The sequence below is a fragment of the Trachypithecus francoisi genome, unplaced genomic scaffold (assembly GCF_009764315.1).
Source record: "Trachypithecus francoisi isolate TF-2019V2 unplaced genomic scaffold, Tfra_2.0 Lachesis_group16, whole genome shotgun sequence".
Taxonomy (NCBI): domain Eukaryota; kingdom Metazoa; phylum Chordata; class Mammalia; order Primates; family Cercopithecidae; genus Trachypithecus; species Trachypithecus francoisi.
This window is the reverse complement of record NW_022681461.1, coordinates 88,213,574-88,234,702: the sequence shown is the minus strand read 5'-3', so window position 1 is coordinate 88,234,702 and position 21,129 is coordinate 88,213,574. Positions and strand designations below refer to the sequence as shown.

At 46.0% G+C, this 21,129-nt stretch overlaps 1 protein-coding gene across 2 annotated transcripts in view; it reads right to left on the bottom strand.

The window, feature by feature from the left end:
- CORO2A (coronin 2A) overlaps nucleotides 1–21,129 on the bottom strand; it is a 68,416-nt gene that overhangs the window by 24,301 nt on the left and 22,986 nt on the right. For both annotated transcript variants that reach the window (XM_033238007.1, XM_033238008.1), the window contains exon 2: nucleotides 8,630–8,830. In XM_033238007.1, the coding sequence (XP_033093898.1) occupies nucleotides 8,630–8,830 (201 nt within the window). The remainder of the gene's footprint in view (nucleotides 1–8,629; nucleotides 8,831–21,129) is intronic.

The window sequence follows — 21,129 nt, the reverse complement described above, 5'->3', positions numbered from 1 at the left end:
AGGCCGAGATGGGTGGATCACGAGGTCAGGAGATCGAGACCATCCTGGCTAACACGGTGAAACCCTGTCTCTACTAAAAATACAAAAACTAGCCGGGCGAGGTGGCGGGTGCCTGTAGTCCCAGCTACTCGGGAGGCTGAGGCAGGAGAATGGCGTAAACCCGGGAGGCGGAGCTTGCAGTGAGCTGAGATCTGGCCACTGCACTCCAGTCCGGGCGACAGAGCGAGACTCCGCCTCAAAAAAAACAAAACAAAACAAAACAAAACTTTTAATTAAAAAGAAAAAATCAAAAATAATTATTTATTGTTTATCTGAAAGTCAAATTAAACTGGCCATCCTGTATTTTATTGGGCATCTCTGGGAGCTTGTTGGAGATGCAGATTCCCTGGCCCCACTTCAGACTCACTGCATCAGAATCTGTGTTGTAACACTAAAGTGTGAGAAGTTCTGATCAGTGGCTCCTGGGTGTGTCAGTCCATTTTGCATTGCTATGTAGGAATATGTGAGACTGAGTATTTATGAAGAAAAGAGGTTTGTTTGGCTCACAGTTCTGCAGGCGGCAAAAGAAGCCTGGCACCAGCATCTGCTTCTGGTGAGGACTGCAGGGAGCTTCCAATCATGCAGACGATGAAGGGGGGATCAGGTGTGCCGCATGGCAAGAGAGGGAGAAAGCAGGCAGCGGGGAGGTGTCCCAGACTCTTTTCAACAATCAGATCTTGGGTGAACTCATTATCACAAGGAGGGCGCCAAGCCATTCATGAGCTGCCCCCATGACCCAGACACCTCCCATCAGGCCCCACCTCCAACACTGGGGATCACATTTCCACATGAGAAATGGAGGGACAAACATCCAAACTGTATCATAGCTCCTGCTGGGTCTGGATTCCTAGGAGTCTGTGACGACAGCGATTAACAGGTGTCTTTGAGCTATTTATGATATTTCAAAAAGCCCAAAGAGAATCACACATTTTACCTAGGATCAGGCTGTGCAGGACAAGTGAGTTTCTTTTTTTCTTTTTTTTTTTTGAGACAGAGTCTTGCACGTTGTCTGGGCTGGATGGAGTGCAGTGGCGCAATCTCGACTCACTGCAACCTCCACCTCCTGGGTTCAAGCAATTCTTTTGCCTCAGCCTCCCAAATAGTTGGGATTACAGGCGGCTGCCACCACGCCCAACTAATTTTTTGTATTTTTAGTAGAGACAGGGTTTCACCATATTGGCCAGGGTGGTCTCGAACTCCTGACCTCATGATCTGCCTGCCTCAGCCTCCCAAAGTGCTGAGATTACAGAGTTGAGCCACTGCGCCCGGCCGACAAGCGAGTTTCAACCCTCCAGTGGCTTCCCACTGGACACAGGATAGAGTCCAGACTCTTGCCTGGGCTTACGACACATTCACAGTCCAGGCCCTACTCTCCAGTCTGACCTCACCTCCTCCCACTACTCTTGCCGACGTGCTGACGATGCATAGACACACCAAACCCATTCCCACTCAGGCCTTTGCATGCTCTATTTTTTCTGCCAGCATACTCTCCCTCTGGAGCCTCAAGTGGCTCTCTGCTCAAAGGTCACCTTCCCAGGAATGTCTTCCCGGACCATCCTGCCTAAACTAGGTCCCCTCTGCCCACCCACGTCACACTCTATCACGTTTTCTTTATATCAGTTGTTAGTACCCATTTACACTGAGCAGTTCATGCAAGTGAGAAACAGTGACAGTTCTGAGAGTTTGAGTAATAAAAGTCAGGAAAACCAACTAATTATTGAATCAATTAAGAATGCAGTTTGTTTGGTGGACATAATCTTTTACAAGCATGCAGAGCTTGGAAGAAACAAGTAACAACATGGGCCATCTATAGGGGTCCTTCCCATTTTTACCCTTTTATGTCTTTCTACAAATCCCATTTTGCACTTGTCCCTCCCCAGCTTGAAACATTCTCTCTCTCTTTAGGATACAGGTCACATGCCTCACCCCAACATTCAACTCTCTGCTCAGCTGGTCCCCGTCCACTTCCTCAGGGTACTCCCCTTCTTCTCCTTCACAGATTGTTTATTTGTTCTGGCCGGAGAGCTGTTCTCTGCATTGTTTCCTGAGCATTCTATATACAGTTGCACCTCCATGCCTTTGCTTGTGCCCTTCCCGTGGCCATTTATGCCCTCCCTATTTATCTGGATGAACAACCATTAGATAATTTGTGGAGTCAATGAAAATTTCTGAGCAACAATTATGCACCCAACTACATTAGGAGGTACTAGCAGAAAAACACAAATGACTCTAATTCAAAGTAGTCAGGGCATGGGTCTAAGGAAAAAAATAGGCTTGGAATATGTCCTAATAAAAGAGAATGCTGTGGGAATTTGAGGGAGGAAGTAAAAGTGTCTATCCATGAATATAGTAAATATTTCCATTTATTGAGGTCATCTTTATTAGTCTTTTAACAATCTTCTATCATTTTCCTTCTAGGTGTTGCTTGTTTATCTAGGTATCCAATCTTCTTTTATTCTATTGCAAATGTTTAATTATATCATCTAAATATTCCCAGTATGTACAAATGCAATTCATTTTTGTGTTCTGATTCTTGTATGCACTACCTTCTAAATACTCTTATTTTTCTAATAATTTGACTACATGTTCTTCTGAGTTCTACGTAGACAATTAAATATGTAAATAACAGCAGTTTTATTTCCTCCTTTTCCATCCTAAAACTTTCAACTTGTTTTTCTTTTTCCATCTTTTTTTTCTTTTTGACACGGAATTTTGCTCTGTTGCCCAGGCTAGAGTGCAATGGTGTGATCTCGAGTCACTGCAACCTCCGCCTCCTGGGTTCAAGCAATTCTGCTGCCTCTGGGATTATTACAAGCATGCACCACCACGCCCGGCTATTTTTTTTTATTTTTAGTAGTGACGGGCTTTCACCATGCTGGCCAGGCTAGTCTCAAACTCCTGACCTCAGGTGATCCATCCGCCTCGGCCTCCCAAAGTGCTGAGATTACATGCATGAGCCGCCGCACCCGGCCTCTTTTGCTGTTTTTCTTGTCTTTTTTGTTTGTTTGTTTGTTTGTTTTTGAGACGGAGTCTCGCTCTGTCGCCCAGGCTGGAGTGCAGTGGCGTGATCTCGGCTCACTGCAAGCTCCGCCTCCCGGGTTCACGCCATTCTCCTGCCTCAGCCTCCCGAGTAGCTGGGACTACAGGTGCCCGCCACCTCGCCCGGCTAATTTTTTGTATTTTTAGTAGAGACGGGGTTTCACCATGGTCTCCATCTCCTGACCTTGTGATCCGCCCGCCTCGGCCTCCCAAAGTGTTGGGATTACAGGCGTGAGCCACCGCGCCCGGCCTCTTTTGTCTTTTCTTTAAGGGAAATTTTTATTGCTCAGTGTTTGGTAGAGGACTATTCAGGCTTTGTGTTTCTACTTGAATCAGTATTGACAAGTTACATTTTCCTAGTCTTACTGTGCAGGACATGACCTTTTATCTTATTCCTGATTTTATTTTATTTTGTTTATTTATGTTGAGACAGGGTCTCGCTTTGTCACCTAGGCTGGAGTGCAGTGGCACATTCATGGCTCAATGAAGCCTGGAACTCCTGGGTTCAAGGGAGCCTCCTGCCTCAGCCTGCTGAGTAGCTGGGACTACAGGCATACGCCACTATGCCTCGTTAATTTTTGCATTTTTTGTAGCTATGGGGTTTCACTATGTTGCTGGTCTCAAACTCCTGGGCTCAAGAGATCCGCCCACCTTGGCCTCTCAAAGTGCTGGGCCCATAGGTGTTGGCCACCCTGCCTGGTCTGTAGATGCTTCTAACATTTCCCCTTTATGAATGATGTTTGCACTATTTAACAAATAAGTCAAGTTAATAGTATGAATAATGTGACAAACTGACATCATGTGTCCCATGACATAATGATCTAAAAATGATATAGCACCACTCATGCAATATTCTTGCCAAAAATACATAAATGATTCTGATCACGAGGGAACAATTTGGTAAGTCCAGATTTAGAAACATTCTACTCAACAACTGACCTTTACTCCTAAAAAATGTTAATATCATGAAATAAGAAAGGCTAAGAGATGACAATTAATGTGTGGTCCTGAATTGGATTCTAGATCAGAAAAAAAAGCTACGATAAAGGTCATTACTGGGACAACTGATATAATTTGAATTTGGGTTGTATATTATAATTAGCACTGTATCAATGTTAAATTTCTAGAATGTGTTTATGTAAGAGAATATTCTCGTTCTTAGAAGATACAGACCGAAGTACAGTATTTGGGGGTAAAAGGTCATCTCTATAACTTTTCCTCTTTTTTTGTTTTTTTGAGACAGAGTTTTGCTCTGTCACCCAGACTGGAGTGCAACGGCGCGATCTTAACTCACTGCAACCTCCATCTCCTGGGTTCAAGCGATTATCCTGCCTCACCCTCCTAAATAGCTGGGATTACAGGCACCCACTACCACACCTGGCTAATTTTTTGTATTTTTAGTAGAGATGGGTTTTCACCATATTGGCCAGGCTGATGTCGAACTCCTGACTTCAAGTGGTCTGCCTGTCTCAGCCTCCCAAAGTGATGGAATTACAGGCGTGAGCCAGCGCATGTCTGGCTGATAACTTTTTTTTTTTTTTAAGAGATGAGGTCTTACTCTGTCACACAGACTGGGGTGCAGTGGTGCTTTCATAGCTACCGCAACCTTAAATTCCTGGGCTCAAGCAATTATCCTGCTTCAGCCTCTCGAGTAGCTGGGACTACAGGTGTGTACTACTGTGCCCAGCTAACTAAAAAACAATTTTTTAAGAGATGGGGTCTTGCTATGCTGCGCAGGTTATATGTCTATAACTTCTCTGTTTCCAAACATACATACATACACACACACACACACACACACACACACACACACCCACCCCGAGAGGCAAAACGTTAAAACCAGTAAACCAGGTGAAGCTTAATCAGGAATTAGTTCAATTTTATTTGCAAATCTTCTGTAGGCTTGAAATTGTTTCAAGATAAAAAGGTTTTAAAATGCTGTTTGCTATAGGTTAGTGAAATTCTCTCTTATCCCTCACTTGCTAATTTTCTTTTGTTGCTGCTGAGTTTTTCTCATGCCTGGGTATTGGGCTTTATCGACACTTTTTCTCCATTTATGGACATGATCATATGGTTTTTCCTCTTTCACTTGCTAATATGATGTACCTTTATAGGTTTACTAATATTAAACCACTTTTAGTTTCTGGAATAAATCCAACTTGGTCCAAATGTATCTTTTGTTATTTACTGTAATTTGCTAGTAATTTGGCATCCATCTTCATGAGTGAGATTGATCAATATTTTTTTCTTTCTTATTCTGTCCTCCTTGCCTAGTTTTGGTATCAAGGTTGCCTCACAGAATGAGGAAAGAAGTTGTTCATCTTTTTTATTCATGGAAATGTTTGTAAAAGATTAGAATCTGTTCCTTGAAAGTTTTGTAGGATTTGTCTGTAAAACCATCTAGGCCTGGAGTCTTTCTTATGTGTTTGTGTGTGTGTGTGTGTGTGTGTGTATATATGTGTGCGTGTGTGTGTGTGTATGTAAAACATAAGAAACATGCAAAAATGTAAAGAATGAAAATTATCAGCTTAACAAATTACTGGAAAATAAATTACTCATAATTGCTACCCTCCCAGGCCAAAACATGAACCATTACTAGCACATAGGAGGTCTCCCACGAGATGCTTTCCAGTCGTAACCCTCTCCATCCCCCAGGGCTAACTGCCATTCTGTTTTTCACGGTAGTCTCTTCTTTGTTTTTTCTTTAAAATTTTACTATGTAATTATGCAACTGTTAAAATATGGTTTAGGATAAGCAGTTTTTAATTTAAGGTTAATTAAATGATATAGTTTAAAATTTGTTTGGCTGATTTCACTCAACCTTATCTTTCTGACTCAACCATGTTGTTGTATATAACTATACTTTACTCCTTTTCATGGTTTCGTATATTCACTAGTATGGATATGCCATAATTTATTTATGAAATTCTTGGACATACAGGTTTTCCCAGTTTTGCAATAATACGAACAATGCTACTCTGCACATTCTCATGCTTCTGTTCTGGTGCACAGAAGCTCCAGTGGTGCACACTGCGTGGTATAAACCTATGGGTGGTATTTCTGGGTCACAGATATATGCATTTTCTTCTTCTTTCCAAAACAGGTGTGCCAGTTTACACTCCCATCAGAAGTGTCTGATAGTTTACACAACTCTGTATACTTGCTGTCATTTACTAGTGTTAGTCATTTTTGACAATCTGATGTGTAGTGGTATTGCACTAGTTTACTAATGAGGTTGAGTAGTTTTTCAAATGCTTATTAGCCATTTGGATTTTCTTTGCTATGAAGTGCTGGTTCAGTGTTTTGTGGATTTTTGGCTACATTTTATACATTAAAGAAATGAGTCTTTTGTCATGTTTATTATAAACTTTTCCACTCTATAGCTTGCCTTTCCTTTTGCTATTTTCTTTAAGGGAAATTTTTATTGCTCAATTTTTGTTTGTTTCTTTTTGTTTTTGAGATGGAGTCAGGCTCTGTTGCCTAGGCTGGAGTGCAGTGCAGTGGCATGATCTCAGCTCTCTGCAACCTCTGCCTCCTGGGTTCAAGCGGCTCTCTGGCCTCAGCCTCCTGAGTAGTTAGGATTACAGGCGCCCGCCACTGTGCATGGCTAATTTTTGTATTTTTAGTAGAGACGGGGTTTCACCATGTTGGCTAGGCTGGTCTCGAACTCCTGAGCTCATTATCTGCCAGCCTCGGCCTCGGCCTCCCAATGTGCTGGGACTAAAGGCATGGGCCACCGCGCCTGGCCTATTGCTCAATTTTTAAAGTACTTAAAGGACTATTCCTTTAAAGGATTATTCAGGCTTTCTATTTCTACATGAATCAGTATTGACAAATTGTATTTTTTAAGGAGTTTGCCCATATTGTTAATGTTCTCAAATTTATCGGCATACAGTTGCTTGTATTCGTGTCTTACTAGATTTCAAAGTTCTGCTGTGATATTGTTTTTCTCATTCCTGATGCTTTTTGTACCCGTTCTCTTTTATTGTTGGCCAGTCTCTGCAGGGGCTTGTCTATCAACAAACTTTTGGCCCTTTTGATCTTCTGTAATGTATCCTTATATTCTCTTCCATGATTTCTGCTTTGTATTTTCTCCTTCCTCAAACTTTCTTTGGGTTTATTCTGCTGCTCTTTGACTTTATTTTATTTTATTTTTTTGAGACAGGGTCTCATTCTGTTGCCCAGGCTGGAGTACAATGTTGTAATCATGGCTCACAACCTCCCTGGGCTCAGGTGATCTCACCTCAGCCTCCTGAGTAGCTGGGACCACAGGCAAATGCCCCCATGCCCAGCTAATTTTTGTATTTTTTGTACAGATGGGGTTTCACCATGTTGCCCAGGCTGGTCTCAAACACTTGGGCTCAAGTAATCCCCTGGCCTTGCCCTTCCAAAGTGCTGGGATTACAGGTGTGAGCCACCGTACCCGGCTCCAACTTCTTAGATGGAATGTTTAGTCATTACTTTTTAGGCTTTCTTCTTCTCTAATATAAGCATTTGTGCTATAGATTTCCCTTGAAGTCCTGCTTTCCCTACATCTCGTAAGTGTTGTGATATATTTCATTTTATCAGTTCCAAGGATTTTTAAATTTTCATTTGGATTTTGTTTTTGGCCTATAAATTATTTAGAAATATGTTTTTAAGTTTCCAAAAGAATGGGAATATAAGATTTATCTTTTGTTATTGATTTCTAACTCAATTGCATTGTGTTCAGGAAAGCTGGCCTATGAGATTCTAATCCTATATAATCTTTTAACTTCTGAAGTCGTCTGGGGGTCTAAGTCTGCTATTTGTTGTTTCAACTGACTCTCACTCATGGTGGTGTACATGTTGTGTGATCTTTGTGAATTCACATTTCCCTGTGTTTCATCTGTGGGGATCATGTCCACGTTGTGGATCCTTTCCTCTGGAGAGGTTTCATGTCGGTTTCTGCTGTGAGCCAGTGGCACTACTAAGCTGGGATCCCTCTAGCCCCTTCAGGTATTCTGCCTTAAAGTAGAGACTTAGGGTTGGCATCCTGAATGGACTTGCTATTAGGCTGACCTATGTGAAACTGTTGCTTTTTTGGGGTCAAAACCAGTTGAATATCCACAATTTTATATCGTCCAACCTATACTAGCAACTCTTGCCCTCAGGACAAGCCTGTTCTTCCTGCTTGCTTACTGTTTGCCTCTCCTAGCTAGTTTTGACTCAATGTTTATTTCCCTTTCTTTGGTGGGGAAAGTGGCTTTGGAGACTTTCTCAATTTCCTGTAATCCCAGTAAAGCATTAAAAAATTATATTTTATTCAGAAGGAAATTAATTTGCAGAATTATTTTGTAGAGAAGAGGAGAGGTGCTAGGAGTAGCTAGGCCAACTGCTAGAGGCTAAAATTCAGGACAGATGTATTTTTCCCAGTGAGGAAACCAAGGCTCAAAGAGATGAAATGACTTACTCAAGGTCACACAGCTAGCAATGGGCAGGGTTAGGAATTTCTAGAAAGCTAGGCTCTTTCCACTTTCCCTCTGTCCTGCACTGTCTCCAGAGAGCTGTTTGGGCCTGGGGGTGTCCTTACCTGGTGCAGGGGGATGACGAGGAAGGCCCCTCCACCAGCACACTCAGTCACAACTGCAATGAAGTGGGGGTTCACGGCACAGAAGTGGTTGTCGTGAACGCTGCGGGTAATAGGTACGGAGTCATAGCAGTTCTCCTTGCTGGCTGGTTTGCCAAAGACATGACGGAACTTGGAGCTCCGGTACTGGGGGTGCCATGACATCTGCAAGAGACAAATGGGACAAAGGGTATGAGGCTCCTTGCACTGATCATGGGACACACGGAGCTCTCGTCTTAAGAGTACATAAGAGGATACAAGCAGGACAGTGGTCAGTTCAACGTGGACGGTGACGCACTGTGAAGGGCGGCCAAGTGAAAATAGTCTAATTACTGTTATTTCTATAGACCTGGTGAGATAGAATGGGATGATGTATAGCTATCACTGACCTGCTTGCTGATGTGTTAAGGCTTTTCATCCCTTTGAGTGTGAATGTAAAAAGGCAGAAAAACCACAGAGAGAATCCACCACGTTGACCCCCATCTGCCGTCTCACCAGACAGCCCAGCACCCTCAGCCCAACTAAGTAGGTACCACTGTGCTCTCTGGAGCCAGCCTACCTGGGTTTCAATCCCAGCTCTGTCTCTTATCAGCTGGATGGCAAGTGACTTAACCTCTGAAGTCTCAGTTTCCCCATCTGTAAAATGAGGTAACAAAAGTATCTGTCTCAGCTAGGCATGGTGGCTCATGCCTGTAATCCCAGAATTCTGGGAGGCCAAAGCAGGAGGATTGTTTGAGCCCAGGAGTTCAAAACTAGCCTGGGCAACACAGCGAGACCCTGTCTCTAAAAAAAATAAGACAGAGAGATTGAAAAAAGTATCTGTCTCATAGACTTGTCATAAGGATTAAGTTAGATGATGTATTTAGACCCCTTGGCGCATGGCAGATACTTGATCAACAGTGGCAATCACAACCACTAGTATCATCTGGGCATCTTCAGCTTGTTTTGCTCCTCGTCCAGCCTTATATTTGTTCACTCAATATTTACCGAGCATCATGTGTGTCTAGGCCCTGTGCCAGGTACCAGGTAGTTTGGAAACAGTAGGCCTGAGCCCAGCCTTTACAGGAGTAAAGAGTCCTCTGGGTGAGGCTACTAGGAGAGTCTGGGCCACTGGGACCCACCGTACTATGTGTAATAACAGAGCTTTGCACATGACAGTCAGGGAGGGCTTCTCAGAGGAAGTGACAACTAAGCTGTTATTTGGAGGATGAGTAGGAGTTGGTCATGTAGGCAGGATGCGGGAGAGCTGGGGGAAGGTGTCTTAGGCAGACAGAACAGTTTGGGGAAACCACACGTAGTTTAGTAAGATTATCAAAGAGAAATTTAAAAGAAGAAAACACACACACACGCGCGCGCACACACACACACCCACACCATGTATATTGGGTAATGTGAATGAAAAGAATAAAAGACAGGGGCGAGGAGAGCCAGATCACGAGCGGCCTGTGAGAGGGTCTAGGCCTCTTCCGTGGCCAAGCCCGTACCCATAACACCAGGGGGCCTCCTCTTGGCCAGAGGGACCCTTCTGAATACCAAGCCCTGCCCACCCCACCCCACCTCATATCACCCTTGATTTATTATTATTTTTGAGGAAGGATCTCACTCTGTCACCCAGGCTGGAGAGCAGTGGTGTTATCATGGCTCACTGCAGTCTCAAACTCCTGACCTCAAGGATCCTCCTGCCTCAGCCTCCCAAGTAGCTAGGACTATAGGTACATGCCACCATACCTGGCTAATTAAAAAAAAATTTTTTTCTTGCCATGTTGCCCAGGCTGGTCTCAACCTCCTGATCTCAAGCAATTCTCCTGTAGCTGCCTCTCAAAGGTTGGGATTAAAGGTGTGAGCCACTGCCCCTGGCCTCACATCACCCTCTGATGCTCCCCATTCATTGCTGCCCTACAGGATCAAGGCCAAATCCTTTGGCCTGGCATTCAAGACCTCTGGCTGGGGTCTCATTCCATATTCCAAGATTCATTTCTTCCAGCTCTTCTAAACGGCACCTTCCAGCTTCCTCAGCACCTGCTCGTGCATCTCCAGCCCTCTGGCTCTTTGCCCTTCCCTCTCCTGCTGCTTGGCTTGCCTTTCCAATCCCCTACCTCCTGTTCCCATCTCCACAAATCCCAATCCACCCCTTCCCTAGCTCCCAAGCCACTTCCTCCAGAGAGTCCTCCTTGATACCCCAAGTAGCAGAGATCTTGCTCTCCTCTGTTCCCTGACAGCCATCTCTCCGCTTGCCCTTAGCCCTTGACACTGTCTACCCTGATTTGGGGTTCAGGGCCAGTTCTCATTTTCTCTGCTGGCTTGGAGCTTCCTCGGAGAAGGCTCTGCTCCAGGAGTATCCAGCACAGTGTCTACCCCTCTTGGGCCCCCACCTTCCCTAGTTGTGGGAAGGCAGGTTTGGCTGGGCCTACACTGGTCCAGACAAAGAAGGTGCTTACCCCGCCCACACAGCTGACCCATGAGGCTCTTCTCTGCGCTCAGGTCCTCAGCACAAGATTACACTGTGTGACTTCAGGCAGGTCACAGCGATTAGGGCCTGACCCCTGAGGCAAGCCCTTTAGACAGAACCAGGTAGCAGGTCAACCTTGCAGGGGCTTGTGTATCCCGTAAAGCTCAGAAATTCCAACTCTCCTTTCGGGAGCTTTGCCCTAAACCGGGGCTGCTCTTGCCAGAGCTACAGGAAGTCGCACAGAATGTAGGGATGGGCTGACTAATTAATGCCCATGTGATTCCAGAAAGGATTTAAGAAGACTCACAGAAATAGAATACAAGATAGAAGGAAATGAAAAAGCTACAAGAGGAAAAATAGGGACACAAGGAAAACGCAGGTAAAAAGAGATCACCTGAAATGCAGGAGGAGTTAAGCTAGGTGTGCTGCCAGGTCCACTACACAGAGGAGGTAGACCTTAGATTGGGTCTGAGCTTCCTAGTGGCCAATTCAACAAGGAAAACAGAATCAGAAAGGGATTTATTTGATGTCTATAAGATAAAAGCCACAAGCTGCTAAGGAGCAGCACATCTTTTCTCTATAGTGAGTTTTGAGAGAAATGGGTACTGGGGGTCCCCTTGGAAAGGAACAACAAGGACAAATGACCTCCCTAGGGTCTTGGCAACTTGGTGGCAGTGGAGAAGCCGCCTTGGGCCTGGGCTGGGGGTGGGAAAGCGAGGAGCAAGTCAGCAGGCTCTGCTCCAGGCCCCCCACCCCTGCCTCACCTTGAGCAACGGCTGGGGGTGGCGGGAGTGCACCTGTCTGTGGCAGCTGGTGATGCTCACCAGACATCCCATTGCTCCCCTGCAGTCAGGCAGCCATAGCACACATCACTGCCTCCCATGACCCATTGTCTAATTAGAGGCCAAAGCACATGAAATCTGCCTGTGACCCTCGAGGACTCTCGTCCTTGGCCGAAGGGATGAGAAGGGTGCATGTTTCAGATGGTGCGGCCATAAGGTGGTTGGTCCCTCAAGAAGCGTATGTAGCAGAGCACTTTCTTCTACTGACTTACAGTGCAACAGAGAAATACACTTGTAGAGTGAACCGTGAGATAAGGGGTTCTTTGTCATGGAGCACAGCGACCCATCCTGACTCATACAGCCTATGCAAGTCTGGCCCATGGAGATGGCTAGTGGCTGCCTGTACTTGGTATGGCCACAGAGAAGGAGGCAGGACCCAGACTGTCTCAGGTACCCGAACTCTGAGGGCAGTGGGGAGCTACTGGAGAAATTAAAGCAGGGGAGAGGCTGGGCATGTTGGCTCATACCTGTAATCCCAGCACTTCGGGAGGCTGAGGCAGGTGGATCACTTGAGGTCAGGAGTTTGAGACCAGCCTGGCCAACATGGTGAAACCCCGTCTCTACTGAAAATACAAAAATTAGCCGGGTGTGGCGGTGCGTGGCCTGTAGTCCCAGCTACTTTGGAGGCTGAGGCAGGAGAATCACTTGAACCTGGGAGGGAGAGGTTGCAGTGAGCACCACTGCACTCCATCCTAGGGAACAGAGTGACACTCTGTCTCAAAAATAATTAATAATAATTATAATAAATAAAGCAGGGGAGATAGAGGAACAGATTTAATTTTCAGATTTTCCTCTGACTACTGAGCAGAAGAAAGGTTAGAGCAGGTGAGAGGCACTGGTCACCTGGGCTGAAGTAGGGCAGTGACGTGGGCAGGATGGTGGGGAGAGGATGTTACTGAAATACCAAGGAGGTGGGATCAACCAAATGTGCTGCCTGAGTGCACGTGGCAGGCCTGGGGTAGTCGCTGAAATCCACACGACCTTACATTAACAACAGCCCTGGCCCCTCTGGACCCTCTGAGCTCTCTCCCTCTACAGCCTGTCTGTGCACCTGTAGGGGGTACCTGGGGTCTGGCCCAACTCCTGAGAGCCACTCCCCATCCAGGAGGAGTGAGGAGGCCATGAAAGGCCTGGGCAACACCTCCCAAGCTCACAGTCACCTCTGTGGCAATAAGTAGTCACAGTTTTTGAGTGCTTACAAACTGCCAGGTGCCATTCCAAATGCTTTCCATGCATGAATAGAGCAAGTGGGTGCTACCTTGCTCCCTGGTTCAGATGTAGGTGTTGAGGCCAGTAACTCGGTCACACAGCTAGTGAACAGCAGGCCTGGGGGCTGAACTCAGCTGTCGCAAGCCTGCAGCTTTTGAGCCTGCAGCTCCAGGTCCTCACAGACAATACCCATGATGATAATAGCTCTTTCAGACCCATCACAGCCCTGGATCTCACCTCTGCCCCTAAGAGGAACTGTCATGATCACGACCACCCCCACTCTACAGAGAAGGAAAAGGAGGCCCAGGAAGCTAGCTAGACCCCTCTAGAAAGGCGCCCCACTTCCCCATGAATGAAGCCAGCTGATAGCAAAGGAGCATGAACATCAATGCCCTTCTGCCCACCCCCTAATCCTCTCCCCACCCTAACTCTTATTTGCACTGCTAAGATTCTTCCAGACCTGCTGCCATGAAGGGAAATTACACAAGCAGGGGGTGGGGCAGCCGCTAGCAAGGCCAGCTACCTCTCCCTTTGTGTGTGGTATGGAAGTGTATGCGTATATGCATGGGTGAAGCTTGTGCATGCGTGCTGGCCTGTGTGTGTACTGTGTGTGCACAAGAACCGCATTCATCAGGATGTTCATGAGTGCCTGTGTCCTCTTGTGGGTGTGCATGCACATGTGGATCTGTTTGGATGTTTAACCAAGGCTGTGTATATACACGTGCATGAGCGCATGCGTGTATCACTGCATGCATGATTTTAATGATTCAGCAATTCAGAGAACAGGAGTTTCATTTTCCCTACAAGCAGGCACTTGCCCACAAGTAAGTACTGTAGCGGGCCCTTCACCCACAGGCTGGGCCACAACAGCCTATTCAAGCCAGGTCTATCCCAGGCCACTCGTCCTATCCTGCCCCATTCCATCTGGCTGGGCCCACATCAAAGCCACAGCAGGCCTTCTCAGGTGTGGCACTCTTGGACAGACTGCTGGGGCACAAGGCAGGAGATGGCATCCATTCTGCTGCTGCAATCCCATGCAGGCTTGGTGGGCCTGATGCCATGGGATTAGGCTCCGAGGCCTGTGAATTCCCCACTCCTAAAAAGGATTTAGTCATCTCTGGGTTTTGCATCGCACTGAGTTTCTTTCTTTTTTTTTTTCTTTGAGAAGGAGTCTGGCTCTGTTTGCCCAGGCTGGAGTGTGAAGTGGTGCTATCTCGGCTCACTGCAACCTCCGCCTCCTGGGTTCAAGCAATTTTCCTGCCTCAGCCTCCAGAGTAGCTGGGATTACAGGCACGTGCCACTGTGCCCGGCTAATTTTTGTATTTTTAGTCGAGACAGGGTTTTGCCAAGTTGCCCAGGCTGGTCTCAAACTCCTGACCTCAGGTGATCCACCCACCTTTGCCTCCCAAAGTGTTGAGATTACAGGCGTGAGCCATTGTGCCTGGCCTTGAGTTTATTTCTTAATGCCTGGCAGTGGCTCACAACTCTCCTGCAAGGTAGGTGGGGATTATTTTCCCCATTTGATGATGGGAAAACTGAGGTGCAAGGGAAGTGACTAGACTGAAGTCAAGTTATGATGAGCAGTGCAGGTGGGAAGTAGTCTGAGGACTAGTTCAGAGACCCCGCTTCCTGCTATGCAATGTGCTCCTCTGTGACATACATGTGGGGTGTGTGTGTGTGTGTGTGTGTGTGTGTGAGAGAGAGAGAGAGAGACAGAGAGAGAGAGAGAAAGAGACAGAGACAGAGAGAGTTTCCTGCCTGTTCCAAAGGCCCCTCTTCCTTGCCCAGCCCTAAACTCATTGCAGGACAAGGGTTAGCTGCAGGGTGGCTGAAACTGAACCCAAACTGGGTGTGGTGCAAACCATTATAATAGATTATTCATTAATTGTATTGTTTGTGGCTTTAAGGAAAGAATGAAATGACCTGATTTGGTCTTTGAACAGGATGGGTAGGCATTGCTGGCTACCAGTTCCCCTTTGTAAATTTGTGGTTTCACATATAATATTTGAAGTTTCATCTTTTCTCTCTCTTAAAATTTGACTTGTGGGCACAGTGAGCTGCCACCTGTAAGTGCCTGGTGAGAGAGTCTGAACCATCACACTTATGTCATAGCCACAGTTAGGGAAGATTAGAACCACAAGTTACCCAGTTGTTTCAAAAAATCGAAAAGAGGTCACCATTTATCAGGATAAAGACCGCTCTATGTGAAGGTGCTCTACGAAGGCTGAGAATTCACACAGTCCACATCTCATTATGGGGGTCCCTCACCTGGACTCCAATCCCTGACCCACTATTATCCGTCACAGTTCATCTTGATCCTGGCTTTGGCCCCAGACTTGCTGGGAAAGCTCTTTTTTGTCATCCAGAATCCTTATGGGGTCTCTGATCCACCCATTGCAGGAGGGATATCTGGCTCTGAAGTCAAAGCCCATGGAGCGTAAGGCCACCCTGCTGCCAACCTAGGCATCTGAGTAACCATTTCCCACAGCACCTTCCTTTCTCACCAGGCAGGAAGAAAACAAATACAAGGCTCAGCTACTTCTCCTTTGTAAGGATTTTATTCACAACTGGCCTCTGTGAATCTGAGGCCAGGCCCTGGTTTAAACCACCACCTCTTGGCACAAGGTGTCTTAATTTTTGCCTTGCACTGGCCAGCAACAAGGTCTGAAGTGATACAGCGGGATCCAGGGTGCTAGGACCTGAGTCTCACCCCACAGGGTAATTTTTCCTCCCTCCTTCAAAGCAAGAAGGGTCCTTGCCACTCTCCACAGAAGTAGGGTAACTAACTGTCTTGGTTTGCCTGGGATTGTGGAGGGGTTCCAGGGATGCAGGACTTACAGTGCTAAACTGGGGGGAGTCTCACTTAGGCAAACAGGGATAAGTTGGTCACTCTCCCACCACCACCACCACCAAGGTCTGTGTGTAACAATTCTTTTTTTTTTTTTGAGGTAGGGCCTCACTTTGCTGCCCAGGCTGGAGTGCAGAGGTGTGATCACAGCTCACTGCAGCCTCAACCTTCTGGGCTCATGCAATCCTATGACTTCAGCCTCCTGAATAGCTAAGAACAAGCATGTACCACCATGCTTGGCTAATTTTTTTGTAAAGACAGGGTTTCACTCTGTTGCCAGGATGGTCTTGAATACCTGGCCTCAGGCGATCCTCACACCTCAGCCTCCCAAAGTGCTGGCATTACAGGCATGAGCCACTGTGCCTCGCTTACACATAACAATTCTATTGTAAATCCCTAGCAGCCCTGACTTTGTCAAGTTGCCTGCAAGAGAGGAGGCGCTAGAGTCCACTTCTTAAAGAGCCTAACATACTGAACCAGAGAATAGAAATTTCAAAGCAGAATAATCCAGGAAGCTTTATAAAGAGAGGTGAAGAGGATTTCATTCGATCTCCAATCTTCATCCGATATTGGCTTGGTGCTTATTCTGCGCCAAGCTGTGCCAGGAGCAGGGCTCGGAGGGGTCAGAAATGAATAATTCAGTCACTGCTCTCCACATGTTCATACCTCTTAGGAAAATGGCCAAGAGCAGGAAGAGATGAGATGGTGTGACCTTGAGGGACTGCTAACATGCAGGGCAGGGGCTTGCAGCTTTGCACCTTAGAATCACTTAAATCAGACTACTGGGTGGGGAACCCAGATGCCAGCACTGCTTAAGCTTCCCATGTGATTCCAGTGCATGTTAGGAGCAAGGATAACAGAAACACATCATGGATGTGATGCAGTAGTTCTCAAAGTGCAGTCCACTAGGGAACTTTTTAGAGTTGCAGATTCTCAAGCCTCCTATCCCAGACCTACTGAATCAGGCATTCTGGGGACGGGGCTCACCACTCTGCTTTAACCAGCCCCTCAGCTTCAAGTTTGAGACTCAGTGGTGTAATGGATGGTTTGGCAACACCCGAACCCACTGACCAATCTTAGCATCACTAAAAGAGATAACCAGACATTATGTGCTGCTAATATGAAGCAACAGGAAACACTACTTTTAAGTGGCCTCGCCAAAAAATGAGACCCAATATTGACCAAGTCTTTGTATGTAACTACACACACAGAGTGTGGAGAAACATGTTCAACAGCCACACAGATGCAATCAGGAAAAAAACACAGGAAATCCTACATGCTAAATTTTCTGGTTTTTAACATTAACTCAAAAAGCATCAAAGACCTAAACAGAAGAGCTAAAACTATAAAAAACCTTAGAAGAAAACAAAGGGCAAAACCTTTACAACATTGGGCTTGGCAATGATTCCTTGGTTATGACACCAGGAATAGGCAACAAAAGAAAAAAAAAATAGACAAACTGTATTCATGGAAATTAACAACTTGTTTGTATTTAACAACTTGTTTGTATTTGTATCACTAGCAACAGAGTGAAAAGGCAACGTATGGAATGAGAGAAAATGTTTGCAAATCTATCTGATAGGGTGTTACTATTGAGAATATATAAAGAAGTCCAACAACTCAACAACAAGCAAGCAAACAATTTGATTTGAAACAATCTGAGTTAGTGCACTGTTGGTAGGTAAAATGGTGCAGTTGCTATGAAAAATAGTATGGCAGTTCATCAAAAATTTAAAAATAGAACGATCATATGATTCAGCGACTCCACTTCTGGAATACACCCTTAAAGAAATGAAAGCAGGGTCTGGAAGAGATACTTGCACACTCATGTTCATAGCGGCATTATTCACAATAGCTTAAATGTGGAATCAACCCAAGTGTCCGTCCACAGATGAACGGATCAGTAAAATGTGGTATATTCATACCATGAAATATTATTCAACCTTCAAAAGGAAGAAAATTCTACTTTGGGAGGATGAGGTGGATCACTTGGGTTCAGGAGTTCAAGACCAACCTGGGTGACACAGCAAGACCTCATCTCTACTAGAAATAATAATAAAAAAAAAAAATTGGCTGGGCATGGTGGCACACACCTGTAGTCCCAGCTACTCGGGAGGCCAAGGTGGGAGGACCACTTGAGCTCAGGCGTTAGAGACTGCAGTAAGCTATGATTACACCACTGCACTCCAGTCTGGGTGATAGAGCAAGATCCTGTTTCAAAGGGAAAAAAAAAAAAAAGGAAAGAAAGAAAGAAAAGAAAAGAAAAACGAAGAAAATCCTGACACATGCTATAACATGGATGAATTTTGAGGGCATTATGCTAAGTGAAATAAGCCAGTTACAAAAAGACAGTGTGTGATTCCACTTATATAAGTTACTTAGAGTAGGCAAAAATCCCAGGGACAGAAAGTAGAATGGTGGCTGCCAGGGGCTGAGGGTAGGGAGGAATGAAAAGTTATTGTTTAATGGATATAGAGCTTCAGTTTTGCAAGATAAAAAGAGTTCTAGAGATGGATGGTGGTGGTGGCTACACAGCAGTATGAGTGTACTTAATACACTGAACTGTACACTTAAGAATGATTTAGATGGCAAATACTATACTATGAGTATTTTAGCACAATGAAATATACATATATATTTTTTAAAAGATCTGGTTTCTTTAAAGATGACAAGGAAAAAGGGACAAGGGTCATTATAGTTCAGAAGAGACTTAAGAGATCAGAGGCATAGCAGGAAGTGCAATGTGCGGATCCTGAGTGGATACAGATTCACACAAACCAACTGCAAAAAGGCATCAGGAAGCAATCAGGGAAAGCGGAGTGGGCACCTGACAGTATGACAGTATTAAAGAATTGTTGGCCGGGCGCGGTGGCTCAAGCCTGTAATCCCAGCACTTTGGGAGGCCGAGACGGGCGGATCACAAGGTCAGGAGATCGAGACCATCCTGGCTAAAATGGTGAAACCCCGTCTCTACTAAAAAATACAAAAAAAAAAAACTAGCCAGGCGAGGTGGCGGGCGCCTGTAGTCCCAGCTACTCGGGAGGCTGAGGCAGGAGAATGGCGTGAACCCGGGAGGCGGAGCTTGCAGTGAGCTGAGATCCGGCCACTGCACTCCAGCCCGGGCCACAGAGTGAGACTCCGTCCCCAAAAAAAAAAAAAAAAAAAGAATTGTTGTCATTAGGCGTGGTAATAATACTGTGCTTATATGAGACAACAGTCTTTACCTTTTAGAGACATAAACCTACTATTCAGATGAAATGATATAACATCTGGGATTTATCTTAAAATAACTTGGGGTTGTTGGACAGAGGAGGAGGGAATACGCAAGTAGAGATGAAACAGGCTGCTGATGGCTACTGAAAGTGGGTGAGGGTACAAGAGGATTTATTTGAATCTTCTCTTTAATTTTGTATGTGTCTTTACATTTCCACTGTAAAACATTTAAGCAAGAAAGAAGCAGGAGAGCACAAAAGTGGCCCAGGCCCCGGAGCTTGACTGTCAGGGTTCTAATCTTGACTCTAAATGGCCCTGTCCAGCACAGAACCTCTAGTCCCACAAGGCTTCTAAATTAGAGTTAAAATTAAATAAAGTGTACAATCCAGCTCCTTAGTCACACTAGCAATATTTCAAGAGCTCAAAAGCCACATGTGCTTAATAATCACAGATGACAACCATATAAACAACACCCAATGAACACTGTAATTAAAGAACACACCCATCTCTGAACAAAGTTCTGTTGGACAGTGCTGCTCTATCATTTCCTATCTGCCACTCTGGGCAAGTTACTTAATGTGTCTATTTCCTCACCAGGAAAACCAGGCACTACAAATACACATAATAGCTAACACCTATATTGCTGATTAGGTGTTAAGTATGTTCCACATACTAACTCAACCCTCATGCATGTACTGTCGTAGCCCCATTTTTAAGATGAGGAAACAGGGCACAGATAGGTTAGATAACTTGCCTAAGATCACATAGTTAGTTAGTGGCTGGGCTGGAATCTGAAGCCAGGCTGTTCAGTCACAGGTCCACACTCTCTCTCAGGCATTCCTGGACACTTACATAAGGTGAGACGCACAGCATGCAGAGTGACACTTGGTGCATACTTAGTGTTCAAAAGACACTGGCTAGTAAGATTGTTGTGGTCCCAATGTGTACAGGACACTGAGATGTGATTTAACACACAACAGGTACATGCCGGGGGCCCAGCATTTTGGGGATCTAAGTAAAAACCCCAAACCAGAAAGCATAAAGCAGCCTGCCAGGGGCTGAGTGGCTCGGGAGAGTTCCAACTCCTGGTGCAGACCATGATGATGGGGGAACAGACACACACATGCAGAAGGCTAGCTGACAATTCCTACTGATCAAAAAGAATCCAAGAGAGTGCATTTGTGCATCTCTCTGGGCTGGGCTTTCCCGGGTGGAGGCCAGAAGGCCCCGCCCTGCCCTAGTGCTGAGGGGCCTGGGAGGGGGTGAAGGGGCGGGGGAAGGAGCCCTTTGCTTTTTCTCCATCAGCACAGCCCAGGCAGGGAAGCAGGAATGTAAGCCATCCAGGGACCCTCCTTTGGGGATCGACCATCACCAGTGAGGCAGAAGCTGTCTGTAGCCAGCAAATGCAAACAGTCCTGTCCTCAGGTCTCCGCCTTCCCCACCCTCGCGCCGCCCATCCTTCTGGTCCAGCACAGATGCCTCTCTGCAGGCCCACAGGAAGTACAGATTGAGTCAGAGAGCAAACCAAGACAAGGCCTCTTTCTTCCTGATGAGATTAGGCCTGAGGGAGTGCCTTCTTCCCACATCTGACACTGCCCAGAGCCACCTCCTCCTGCCCTGCCTCCTCCCCAGCCCTGCCCCCACGGCCCCCACCTGCTCTCTACCCCTCTCCCAGGCCATGCCAAGGCCTGAGCAGCCTTCTTTCTTGGGGACTCAGGCCTCACATATTCCACCCCCAACTCTGGGCCTGCACTTTCCCTTAAAACCCACCCCGGGTCACGTCTGTCCTCAGGATAAAGTCCTCTGCTGGACTTGGGTTTTGAGGTCCCTACATTCCCCGAGTCTCTGACCTCCTTCTCATCTCCCCAGACCTGTTCTCTGAGACAAACTGGTCTGTCTGCTC